At 39.2% G+C, this 14,110-nt stretch overlaps 1 protein-coding gene across 9 annotated transcripts in view; it reads left to right on the forward strand.

The window, feature by feature from the left end:
- Window positions 1-14,110, forward strand: part of FGF1 (fibroblast growth factor 1) — a 157,143-nt gene that overhangs the window by 117,704 nt on the left and 25,329 nt on the right. For all 9 annotated transcript variants that reach the window (XM_027842018.1, XM_027842017.1, XM_027842012.1 and 6 more), the window contains one exon: window positions 9,769-9,872. In XM_027842018.1, the coding sequence (XP_027697819.1) occupies window positions 9,769-9,872 (104 nt within the window). The remainder of the gene's footprint in view (window positions 1-9,768; window positions 9,873-14,110) is intronic.

Consider the following 14,110-nt stretch of genomic DNA (forward strand, 5'->3'; position numbering starts at 1 on the left):
AAAGACACAAAATTAACTTGAAACCCATAGATAAAGAAGGGATTGCAGTATTATCCTGTTTCAATAGGTCTCACAATAATAGATTTAGGGACCTTAAAGTCTATTCTAGTCCAACCTTCTCATTTTATATATGAGGAAACCAAGTCCCAGGTACCATTTTAACTAAGGTCCTCTGAGTCAAAAAGCACTTCTTTCCATTCTCCTACACTGTGTCTAAGTTGCATGGAGAACAGAATAGATACTTTTCCTGGCTATAACTGCTGCATCTCTTTGCAATACATCTGTTCTTGAAAAGTTATGTAGTGATCAAATATTTTAATAGAAAATCATATTTTAAATGGACTAGATACCTCTCTGGGTGTCTGGGCCATTTAACATGTAGCAGTATGGTACTGTGGAGACAGCACTGGATTTGGAGTCAGCCAGAGGGCTTAGGCTCAATGTTGGCTTTACTGTGTGACCATAGACATCATTTCCCCTCTCTGGGCTTCAGTTTCCTCATCTGTAAAATGAAGTGATTGGACCAACCACCTCTGAGGTTCCTTCTTATTCTAAATTTATTCTCCTACAAGATAGGTTCAAACACAATAAGGAAGTGTCAGAATCTTATGTTAAGTCCTTTTATGTAATGTGGAATTCTCCCATCTATCTTCCTTTGTTTTGTTTTTGTTGGGTAGGACTAGACCTAGGATTTCATGCTAGTGTGGAAACGCCTTCTATTTAAGCAAATAGACAATTTATCTGCAATCTATAATTTAGAATTGCCTGAGGCATAGAGAGATTAGGTGACTTGCCCAGGGTCACCCAGCTAGTAGTAGTAGTGTCAGGGCTTCAATTCCAGTTTTCTTGATTCCAAGGACAATTTTGTCATTACTACTCCATCCTGCCCCTTTCTTGGGTTTGTTTAAGTATGCTGTGGTTTAAAACTCTTAGATACCTTGCAGAAAAGATACCTCCATATCAATTGGGAATTAAGGAGAAGTGAACCAGTTTTTCAGATGACAGACAAATTTGGGGAGGTTATCTAGTGACTGAAGAGAGAGCAGAAATCCTAGGCGGGCCAGAACTAATTGCGGAGAGCAAAGATCTGAAAAGTTCTAACTTCAACCACATGCTCTGCCAGGTAATTGATTATGAAGAGGAGGGAGACCTTTTTAGCCAAACACTTTTCAGTTATACATCTCCTGGAATACACCAAACTTTTCCAGGCAGCCTCATCCAGCTCCTAAAGGAGGGGACAGACAGCTTCTTTACATAGTCTAAGAACAGTCTTTTTCATATATATATATATATATATATATATATATATATATATATTTATATACATACATAAAATTAAACCACTGGAATTTTTTCCCCAAACTTTCTGCCCCCCTCCTCCTTTTTCTTTTCCTTCATGAAGCCCAATTTTTGGCCACATTTTAATTATAAATGCCACTGACACAAAACAACCTCACAGTGGACTCGATGAAGATGACTTCACTCCGGGTAAACATGGCAAGGGACGGGAAGTCTCCGACCCAGAATAAACTGGGCACGTAATTTTGTTCAGCTCCTGTTCAGGGAATGAAGGTGGAAAAGCAAACTGCGAGGCAGCAGAGGCTCTGCGGAAGAAGCCCTCTCACCACTTTTTTTTTTCTTGCTCTGTGCACCAGTTGTAACCTTATTAAAAAATATTCCTGGGGCTGAACAGAAGATGCTAGGATGGCTTGGTGCTTTGAAACAGGATGTCATACTTCAGAGGTTCCTTAGTTTGCTCTTCAGGGCCATGGGCCAGTTCAGGAGGCTCTGCTCTTTAATGTTTTTCCCCTTAGAAACCAAGGGCCCCTAGCGTCTTACAGCAACTGGTACAATTCAACTGAGTCTCTGTGGCCATAGAGTCATAGGATCCTACTAGGGAAGGGAAAGCAAAGGAAGGGAACAGAACAAGCATTTATTAAGCACCTACTATGTGCCATGTATTATGCTAGGTGCTTTATCAATATCATCTCATTCGATCCACACAACAATCCGGTGAAGTAGATGCTATTATTATCCCCATTTTACAGTTAAGAAACTGAGGCAGACAGGTTAAGTGATTTGCCCAGGGTAGTAGGTCTACTTAACTCTGAGTTTTATCCATCATGTCACCTAGCTGCCTCTAATTGGATCATAGATTCAAAAATAAAGAGTTGGGAAAGGAAGTCATCTACCCCTAAGCCATACACACATATACACAACATATACAAATCCACATATATGTATATATAACAAATATAGAACATGTTTAATTTGATTCAACAAACATTTATAAAGTGCCTACTATGCACCAGATACTGTGCTAAGTACTGGGGATACAAAAAGAGGCAAAAGACAGTTCCTCAAGGAGCTTACAATCTAATGCGGGAGACAACATGCAAACAAATATATACAAAACAAGCTATATACAAGATAAATAGGAAGTAAGAGATGGAAACACTGGAATTAAGAGGTGTTAGAGAAGTCTTCCTGTGGAAGGTGTGATTTTAGTTGGGACTTAAAGGAAGCCAGGGAGGTCAGTAGTCAGCATGGAGGAGGGAGAGCATTCCAGGCATGGGAGACAAAGAAAATGCCCAGAACCAAGAGAGGGAATGCATATATATAATGTACCTATATGCACACACACATATATGTCTTTAAATGTCTGCTTTTTTCTAAATATTTAACAATATTTGAGCTCATTCCCAAGCCAACACTACATTTCCATATGGGGATATAGTCAAATCTGCCCTCCTTCCATATTTATTTCCAGTCCAATCTAAAGATATGATCTATATGAGTCCGGGCAATAGCTCAGTTTAAATTTCCCTGTGATTTAATGATGAAAAAGGAGCCAATTCATAGCATCTTTAAAGGCAAGTTTTCTCTTCTGTCTGGCTTTTAAACCCTTCACAGTCTGGCTCCAGTCTACCTTTCCAGGCTGACTACACATTACTACTCATCACACACTCTGCATTCTAGCCAACTTGCTTACTTGGTGTTCCCCTTATGGGACATTCCATCTCCCACCTCCATTTCTTTATAGCCTGTCCCTCTGCCTGTGTAAAGAGGATATCCCACTAGACTCAACCCCAATTATTGTAATTATCTTTGCTCTATGACCTGATACTTTTATTAGAACACCTATTTGATTGCGTTATAAAATCAGTCAATCCATTCATCAAAGAAAAGAACTACAGTTATCCCTTCCACATCATGACTTTCCCCATTGTGGTTTCAATATTGCCAGTCAGCATAAGAAATTAAATGGGAACTTTTGGGGAGTTTTGCAGAAACCCCAGACAACATGCAATGGCCAGCAGATGACATAGAAGATGTTTAGAAACTCAGAAATACATAAGATATATGTATAGTATTATATAATATCAACATGTTTTATCTTTTAACACCATAATAATTCAGATTTCTTCTCTGGTATGAAGGGAGGGCCAAAAAATTTTACATGGATTTTCCAAATCGTGGGGGCATCATACCCCTAATCACTGAGATGTGGAAGAGATAACTGTAGATGCTGAGTGGAAGCAGGTGGAATCAAATAGGAAATGTCTTGTAGTTGTGTAAAGAAAATCAGTCATGCCCTGTGGGGCTTGGGTAAAACACAAAGCCATTTGGGAATGTAGCATTCCAATACTATACCAGCCTTCTGGTGAGGTAACTCTAGCCAAGTCCCTGAGACGGGACTGTTTGGGTGGAGAGAAGGAAGGCTCTGTCTCCTTCCTTCTCCCTCAACCAGAGGATGATCTTGTGAATTTTCAAAAGTCAGAAGACTTGGATTTCCCATTGTCAATCTGTAGCAGTGATCCCAGAACAGCAGTGGCTGTTGTAGAGTCTGTTATTAGGAACCAGGGGCAAATAAAAACATGGAAGATTGTCAGCTTTCAGGACCATACAAGGATACCAACACTCAAAGCTCATCAAAGAGCTACTCACACTTCAGAGAAACTTTATGAGGGATCCACATAGGAATAAAATGGCTTCCATCCACCTAAGATCTGTGAAATACCCCTTTGCTCTAAGCTTGATCCCACCTTTCCCTAGATTCTGTATGTACTTTCGGGAATGTGTGCCTCTGGTTTGAAGAGGATATTTTGTACCATTTAAAAAAACTAATTAAGTTTGGCTTATTAATTATTAATGGGGAGTACACTGGGTAGAGGTTCGTGAGCAACCATACTAGAAACCACCCCTAACCCCTAATAGTTACCCCTAGAAAATTGAAGGGAAAAGTAGTTAACTAATCTAGAGGGATCCAACATGCCTGGGGGAGTGGAAATTGGTAGAGTTAACCCAGAATGAGTGCTACAACTGGAAAGCTGGCCTTCCTCATCTCTGCCTCCTAGAATCCAAGTGCCACATCCTACCAGGGGCCTTTTCTGATTTCCCCAGGTGTTAGTGGTAGACAACTCTTCTCCAATTCTCTCACTCCACCAAAAATTACCTAGTATTTATTTTATATTTATATATACATATATTTATACACATAAATATGTGTGCATATATATGTATTTATTAATTTGAATACATATCTTTTCCCCTAGCAGAATGTAAGTTCCTTGAGGGCAGGGACTGTTTTTAATCTTTGTATCCCAGAATCCCAGCATAGAGTCTGGCACTACTAGGTGCTTAATAAATGTTTGTGAAATTGAACTGAATTGAATCAAGTTGAATTTAGGCAGGACCTCCTGTCTAGTTGGTGATGACAAACATCATTCACTCTTCCACTTAATTTTACAGGGTTACCAAACATTGTATGAAGAAATGTATATTCATTTCCTTGGCAGCTTTTGGGAAATGTGTTACCAGACCTCTGGTAGACTAGGGAACCAACTACTCCCACTTCAAAGAGGAACAGAGTGAGCACTTTAGGCTAGCTCAAGTGAGTTGTCTTGCTTGGCAAAAATCACTGACTTCCATGACTGGAGTATTTTGAAGTTTATGCAAATGGACTCTGAACCCCTGGTTATGTTGGATGTGTCTCCTGACCCACCTCATCTATAAAAGCTTCCATTGGCCTAAGGGAAAAGTGACTCATCCTCCCTACCCTCCAAATCTTGATCCCCAGGCTTCCACTTTTTCCAGTTAGAACTACAGAGAGGGAACAAAATCGGGTAGAATGCCTCTATTGATCTTCTTGTTCCTTGTGCTTCTAGAACACCTAGCTGAGTGCAAGTCTGATTTTAAAAGTTAGAAGAGGTTACAGAGACAGAATGGAAGCTCAGTTACCTTCTTCCTTGGTCCTGTTTTCAGTTCATTAGGATCATAGATTTTGAGCAAGGAAGGCTCCCAACAAGTCACTAAGCCCAACTCCTCATATTACAGATGAGAAACCTAAGGCCACTGATGTGAGTAGTCCTTAGACCACACAGGGAGTAAATGACACTCTTGAGATTTGAACCCAGGTCCTCTGACCACAAAGTCGGTGCTCCAGTATACTACGATGCCTCCCAAAGTGTGTCTTTAAGTCAAGGAATTGGGGAAAATTTCCCTCCTTTCCTAGGCCCTCTGGCCCCCTTCCACATCACACTCCCTTTTCATTCCAGACCACTCTTCCTTACCAGAGGCTGCAGAAGGATGTAAGCTTGGAAACCTGGACTCCAGTCATGCTAAAAGGAAGGAAACATGGTTAGCTAACATGAACAGCACAGACTGGGTGTCACTCACTGTTGCCAGCCAAGCCTGTTGAAGGATATATGTTTGGAAACTTTTGCCAGAAAGGAACCCAGTGAAAATGAGCTATTAAACTTGGATATCCTGAAGAAACAATATTTACAGAGGGAACTCCTTAAGGGAACATTCTCCAATGGAATCACCCTGGTGGAGGAGCTCATGTCTGGGCACTGAATCATGTGCTTAGCAGGCCCCAAATCTCTCTTTTCCCTTTCCCTGAGATGTTCACATTGCTCTGAAAGGTATTGGAAATTACTTAGTCAACTTCTGTCCACTCTGGGACAACCGGGAAATAAGTCATCATCCCTAGGATAGCAGGAGCAACTCTTTTTCTAAAATAGCTTAGAACTGTGTAAGATAATAAACTCTAGGCCCCCTATGAAATCTTTCCACAAGGATCTATTCCCCTGTTGAATTCCCATTGGTCTTAAAATGCACCCTAACAACCTAAAACAATTCTATATCAGATTGTAAACTCCTTGTGGGCAGGGATTGGCTTTTGCCTTTCTTTGTGTCCCTATTGCTTGGCACAGTGCCTGGTACATAGTAGGTGCTTAAAAAATACTTGATTTGATTATCTTATTTAGTTTGCAGGCAACTTTCTATGTGTTTATGGTGTTGATCACAGGAATGGAACAATCCAGGTAGCTGTTCTAGTCTTTCAGTTGTGTCCTACTCTTCATGACCCAATTTGGGGTTTCCTTAGCAGAGATACTGGAGTGGTTTGCCATTTCCTTCTCCAGCTCATTTTACAGATGAAGAAACTGAGGCAAACAGGGTTAAGTGACTTGTCCAGGGTCACACAGCTAGTGTGAGGGCCAGATCTGAACTTAGGGAGAGGAGTCTTTCTGACTCCAGGCCTGCCTCTTTATCCACCATGCCACCTAGCTACCCAGGTAGCTCTTCATACAGTAATAATAATGACTGACATTTTAAAGTTTGTAAAATACATATATTATCTCATTTGACTCCCACAACAACTTTGTGAGATAGATGTTGTAGGTATTATTATCTCCATTTTACAGATAAGGCAACTGGGGCTTACGGGAATTAAATGGCTCTTACAGTCACATAGCTGTTAAATGTCAGAAGCAGGATTTGAATTTAGGTCTTTCTGACTCTAAATATAATGCTTGGTTAAATAGCAGATAACTGCCTGCTCTTTGAAAATAGCCTGGAGGGAAAGGGGTCAATCAGTCCCATTTTCAAAATCGCCTTATTAGCCTAACTATGGCCATTTAATTTAGCTGGAGGCAGTGTGTGGTACAGTGGAAAGAGCGCTGGATTTAGAGTCAGAAGGCCTGAATTTGAATTCTGGGTTCAGATGTTGCCTAGAAGTGCCATTCAATTCATCTGAGCCAGTTTCTTCATTTGCAAAATGGAGGTAATGGTACCAGAGAAGCCTCCCACACAAGATTGACCCAGGGCTCAAATAAAGTAACGTAAAGAAGAACTGTATAAATATAAATTATTATTATTATTATTAGAGTACCCATTCCTTCACAGCCTGCCCTCATTAAATATTATCAATTTCTTTGCTATTTTTGCTAATTTGGCAGGCAGGAGAGTGTATCTCTCTCATTTTACATATAAGGAAACTGAAGCCCAAAGGGGCAAGATGATTAAGCAATGGTTACACAGTTACTAATTAGGTAACAGAGATGGAACTGGAACCCAGGTCTTCAGATTCAAATCCTTTGCTCTGGTCATTGTCCCATACTTCATGGGCACAGACTGTACCTTTTACCCCCGCTAGCCATATGGTCAATACTTGCTCTTCGTCACAAAGTGGCCAAGTACATATTTATCCATCCCCATTACAGGCTGCACAATTTAAAGGCTACACCCTGCCGATGATTGATCACTAGTTTCATCTCACATATGACATGTTAGTCTAACAATGTCAAGTAGGTTTTTTGTTCCCCCTGCCCTAATAGCACATGCCAAGTTGACGAAGCAGTGGAAAGAATGTTGGATCTGGGCTCAAAGGAGTTCAAATCCCAGATTTGCCATTTGCTAGCTGTGTGACTCAGGACAAGTTACTTAACCTCTTTGTGGCCTCACTTTCTTCATCAGTAAAATGTGGGCATTGTGCTAGGTAACCTCCAAGGTCCCTTCCAGCTCCAAATCTAGGATAATGCTCTAAGGAGAAAATGGACTCATGACTGTCTACTCATCTCCTTTCAATGAACTTTTCAACTTCCAGTCACTATAGAAACTCAGGTAAGGAGCCCAAGTCCTAGTAGCCAAGATTTCTTAGGGGATAAAGGAATTTCAAATCCTTTACCTTTTATAAATCTTCCTTCTTGTTGTGCAGTTTTTAGTTGTGTTCCATCTTCATGACCCTATTTGGGTTTTTTTTGGCAAAGATACTGGAGACTCCAGGCCTGGCACTCTATCCACTGCACCTCCTAGCTGCCTCCTTTCCCTTTTAAAAATCCTCCTTAGTGCTGATCAAAGTCAGGGGGGTGCTGGTAAATGTTTAATAGTTAGCTCTCTGGAAAACACACACATAAAACTTTTTTTTTTAAGTTTTAAGTTTAATCTTAACCCACATTTTAAAGTTTAATCTGCCTCATTCATATTTTCTCCATCACTTTGTTAAGTCTAGACAATCAATAAAACAATAAATCAAACCCTGATTTGGAGCATTTGTCAATTTCCCAGGTGTATATACTCACATCAAAAATTTAACAATCAGCTCCCAATATGAGCTGGCTCTAGCACATCCCTGACAAAGGATAGGGAAAACTTCAGATTATAGATCTGTCATTGTCACACAGCCTCTGCCACTTTGTCTTGTCATCGAGGCAGTGAGATAGAGTAATGCCCAAAAAAGAGGTCTATCAAAAAAAAAAGTTAAGGGCCTACTCTAATCAAGCCCACTGCAGGCAGCTGCTCTTGTTCCATGTTTTGTTAAGGAAAATCAGTAAAACTGGAGGTAGGAAAGACTAGGGTTTGATTTAAATGCAGGTCTTTACATGTAAAACTCCTAGGAACCTCCTTTCCATGGTTTCCTGGGTATATTCATTCAGCAAACATGTATTGAACTCCTACTGTGTGCCAAAAAGGATGCAGTACCCATGGCACACAAAGTCATCCAGTACCCAATACCTGTCCTTGGGGCAAGTCTATCAGTACAAACCAAAGCATCGTTTTTAAGCAGAGAACTCCCAAGCAACTGCTTCATGTTCCCACTAATTCATTTCACTCTTGCCTGTATCAGAGCCAGGTATCTGTACGCACTCTGGTTTAGCCAAGCTACATGATGGGTAGTTTCCTTGTGTTCCAGGTACAGAGACTCATACTGTTTTGCAGATGCCCCCTTCTGCTTAGAGAAAAAATAACTATTCAGATTTTTAAAAAAATTTTTGGATCAAAATCTCTTCTTCTGCCTCCATCCCCCATCCCACACCTACAGAAAACTAGCTACGGCAAGATAAAATACTTTCTGATCTGAGTAGAACAAGTCCAGGCCATAATTCTTTTCTGTTCTCTATATCCCATGTATATCTGGGTCATGGAGTCCAACAAGGGTTAAGGTAATTCCTTTCATGTTGTTTCTAGGTTAGAGGGGAATCTTGGAGCATAGAATACAGAATGTTAGCTCTGGAAGAGAATTTGGAACATAGAACACAGAATGTCAGCACTGGAAGGGACCTTAGAACATAGAATGTTAGAGCTGGAAGGAATCTTGGAACACAGAAATCAAAATGTCAGCACTGAAAGGCCATTTCTTTCAACCCTTTCATTACACAAAGTTTGGGGGTGGAGGAGGAGGAAAGGAGAGGAGACCAAGGGAAAGTTAACACCGTGAAGCTCAGGATCTTCTTGCTAAACAGGGTACATAGATTTCTAGATTAGTGTACAACCAATTGTTAATTCCCTAAGACAGCTTTTTTTTTTTTTGGAGTGGGAAGAAAAAGAGATTGTATTTCTATGTTTTTATTATTTTGGGTCTCATCCTCCAGGGTTTTGGGATATGAATGAGTCTAATTTTCCGTGGCTGACAGTCTCTGCTGCTTGGCCGTATCTGTAGCAGCTAGGTGTTTATTTACTTTTCTTGTTTTATTTTTATTTCAGTTCAACTGCAACTAAGCGCGGAAAGCGTGGGTGAGGTGTATATAAAGAGCACTGAGTCTGGCCAGTATTTGGCTATGGACACCGATGGACTTTTATACGGCTCAGTAAGTATGAGGTTTACGTGGTACCAGACACAGGGAAGTTTTGAGGTTTCCAGAAATCTTGTAGTATTGAGTAATGTAACACAGAAGCAACAATTAGTCTCTGTTTGTTATTTTTCCAATTGGATTCCCACCCCCTACCCTGCTTTATTTTAGGTTAAAAAAAATTAAAGAGCTTGCAGAACTGTCTCAAAACACTGCACTATATTATCATGCACATCTGGAAGAGGAAACATTGATGGAAGCTTTTGTTGGGGTTAACCAGTCACCCTCTTGTGGGGCATGATTGGACTATACAAGCATTTTGGAGGGTTTCATCCTGTCTGTAAGATTGCCATTTCCCTATGCAATGTGCCTTTTAAGCTTTTCTACATGCGTAAATTTCAAGATTCAAGATGAATAGCCATTTTGCTATCAGTCTAAAGCCACACATGGAAAATTGTTATTGATACATTCTATTTTTACATCACCATAATTTCTGAATATACCTCTCCTCTTTCCCTTAAAAAAGCAAGTCATGCCCTGTACTAAAAAAGAAAAAAGTGGAGGCACAGTGGTATGGAAGAAAACATTTATTATAATAATAATAATAGCTAACATTTGTGTAGTATTTTAAGGTTTACTAGGTACTTCATATATATCATCTCATTTGATACAATAAACTTTGAGTCAGGCATTATTATTATTCCCATTTTACAGATGAGGAAACTGAGTCTGAGAAAGGTTAATTGTCTTGTCCATAGTCATATTGTTAACATGCATTGGAGGCAGAATTTGCACCTAGGTTTTCCTAACTCCTCATTCAGAGCTCAATTACATCACCTAAAGCTAACTGAGAGATCAACAGAGTCTGACAATGTATATGATATTCTATAACCACAGTCTTCCTTTCCCCTACATGAAAAGGAGAGAGGGGTCTTTTCTGGGTCCTTCTCCAGGGCCAAGTTTCATAATCATTATAATAATACTATTTAGTTTGGGGATTTTTGTTCTTTCCATTTACATTGTTGCAGTCATTGTATAGCAATAGTCTTCCTGTTTCTGCTTGCTGCATTCATTCTCTGTCAGGCAGGTAGGTAATATAGTGGAGAGCGCACCTTGCCTGGAGTCAGGATAAACCTGAGTTCAAATCCACCTTCAGACTCTAACTGGCTCTGTTACTCTGGGAAAGTCATGTAACCTTAATTTGCCTCAGTTTGTAAAATGAGGATAATAATAGCACCTACTTCTCATGGTTGTTGTGAGGATCAAATGAAATAATAATTATAAAGTGCTTAGCACAATGCCTGGCACATAGTAAGTGCTATAAAAATGTTAGCTTTCATTATTATTCCATATTTTTCAATGTGTATTCTTTAAATTCATTGTTTTGTATGGCACATAGTTCATTACCTTCAAGTACTGCAATTTGTTTAGCCATTCTCCTATCAACCTTGTTCCCAGTTCTTTGCTGTTATGCCAAAAACAAAACAAAACAAAACAAAAAAACCCAAAAAGTCCTGTTAAGACTATTTTGGTCTGTGTGAGACCTTTCTTCCTGACTTTGACCTCCTTGGGTGTATTTTCACAGGAGTGGGATCTCTGGATCAAAGGGTATAGACATTTTAGTCACTTCTTAGGCATAATTCCAAATTGCTTTCTAAAATAAGAATATTACAAAGAGTGCATTAGTGTGCCTGTCTTTCCACAGCACTCCGCCCCACCCCAACACTGTCTCCATCTCTTGTCATTTTTGTCAATTTTCTGGATACAACTTCAGAATTGTTTTAATTTACATTTCTCTTATTATTGGTGATTTGAATCAATCTTTCAGATAGCTATTAATAGTTTATGACTTTTTTTCATATCCTTTGACTGTATTCATGGGAGAATGATGCCTGGTGTTCTATATCTGTGTTAATTACCTCTATATTTTGGTTATCAGAGCCTTACTGGAGATATATGATGTGTGTAAAATCCCATTCAATAATATCTCTTATTATTCTAGATATGGTAGTCTCTTTTAAATGTTTTATCAATACATTTTGTTTTTTTTAATTAAATATTTATTTTAGCATCACATACATTTTTCCCTGTATCTACTCTCGCTTCTCTCCCATTTCTTTCATTTCACAGTAAAACAAAATAATACAATGTCAGAGATGGAAGGCTACCTAGTCCAACCCATATCTAAGTAAGAAGCCACTCTACAACATACTTCAAAAGTGCTCATCTAGCCTTTGATTGAAAATCTCTAATGAGAGAGAATACCTTTTGAGAGAACCCATTCCACTATTGGGTAGCTCTCATGATTAGAAAATGTTGTCCATTGTTTCTAACTCTACCTCTCAAGGCCAAGCAAAACAAGTCTAATTCTGGAAATATACTAAAGAACAGCTGTCTGCCCTGTACCCAAATCTTCTCACTAGGTTAAAACTTCCTAGTTCTTTCAACTAGTCTTCATAGGGAATGATATCAAGGTCTTTCGCTATCCTGAATGCCTTCTTTTGGATATTTTTCTGGCTTAATATCCTTCTGAAAAAATTGATTGCCAAAACTGAACATGATATTCCAGATATTGTCTAACTGGAACAGAATACATTTAGAGTATGACCTCCTTAGTCTTGGACACCATTTCTAACTTTAAAAAGCCTAAGCTTGCATTAAGCAGTTAGGTGGCACAGCAAATAGAGCCCTGAGCTGGGAAACAGGAAGATTCATCTTCCTGAGTTCAAATCCAGCCTCAGATACTTACTAGCTGTGTGACCCTGTGCAAGTTACTTAACCCTGTTTGCCTTAGTTTTCTCATCTATAAAATGAGCTGGAGAAGGAAATAGCAAACCACTGTGGTATCTTTGCCAAGAAAGCCCCAAATGGGAAGGATAAAATATGACTAAAATAATTAAATAACAACAAAGATTGCATTGACTTTCTTGATCACCATATCACATTGTTGTCTTATATTGAAGCTTCCATCCACCAAAACCCCCAGATCTTTTTTAGACAAAGTGCTGTTTGCCTATTCTTCTTCCGTATTATACCTGCAAAATTGGTTTTTTGAACATAAGTATAAGACTTTACATTTATTCCTATTAAATTTTATCTGATTTAATGCTCTAAGCCAGGGGTCAGCAAAATATGACCCATGGATCAAATCTGACCTGAGCCTGTTTTTGTATGACTGGAGAGCTAAAATGGTGTTAAATAAAAATAAAGTTTTATTTTATTTTAAAATATAAAAAAAATAGCTTTCAGGTTACATAAAAATAGGCAGCAAGCTGGATTTGGTCCATGGGACACAGTTTGCTAATCTCTTCTCTAAACTATCAAGATCCTTTTTGAAACTGACTCTTTCATCCAGTGTGTTAACTATCTCTTTTTATTTGGATGTGGCATAGGCTTATCAAGCTCAACATATTCAAAAGCAGATTCATCATCTTTCTCCATAAACCTACTCTTCCTTCCTATTTCCTATTTCTGTTATGGGCAACATCGTTCTTCCAGTGACACAATTTTGAACATTCTTAACTCATCACTCTTACTCTTTTCTCCCTGTTCAATCAACTGGTAAGTCTTATTAATTTTACTTTTTCAATATCATTCCTATCTAAATTCCTGCCTGCTCCCTACCCCAAATTCATACTATAAGCATACAAATAGGTCCTAACCACAACTTGCCTGGATATTTATAGTAGTCTCCTAATTGGTGTCCTTTTATGTGGTCTCTTCCATCTATATTCTAGCTATTAAACTCATATTCCTTAAGCACAGATCTGACCATGTCACTCCCATCCTTGACCAATGTACTTCAATGGTTCCCTTCTCATGCTTACTTCTCCTCCAAATAATTTCCTGACTCTTCGAACTTTTCTGCTTCTATCCCAAATGCCTTCTCATTCCAGAGATGCCTCCACCCCATAGCCCCTTGTTGATTTGTGAGTTCTTGTATGGAACTTCTGTTTGAGGAAATGCTGAGGCTATCCATGCTCATTTCTCTCCCGGCTCCACTCTTGACTCTCCAGACTTTCATACTTTGTTCCCCTCCCTCCTCCACTTTTCAGATTCCTTTTGTGTGTGGTCTTCCCCCACTAGAAAGTAAGCTCCTTGAGGGTAAGTACTAGCTTTCTTTTTGTTAGTCTTTGTATTCCCAGCATTAAGTACCTGGCCTGGCACATAGTAAGCACTTAAAAAATGCCTCTATCTATCTATCTATCTATCTATCTATCTATCTATCTATCTATCTATCTATCTATCTATCTATC

Source organism: Vombatus ursinus, unplaced genomic scaffold, assembly GCF_900497805.2.
Source record: "Vombatus ursinus unplaced genomic scaffold, bare-nosed wombat genome assembly UNPS02014863.1, whole genome shotgun sequence".
Lineage (NCBI taxonomy): Eukaryota > Metazoa > Chordata > Mammalia > Diprotodontia > Vombatidae > Vombatus > Vombatus ursinus.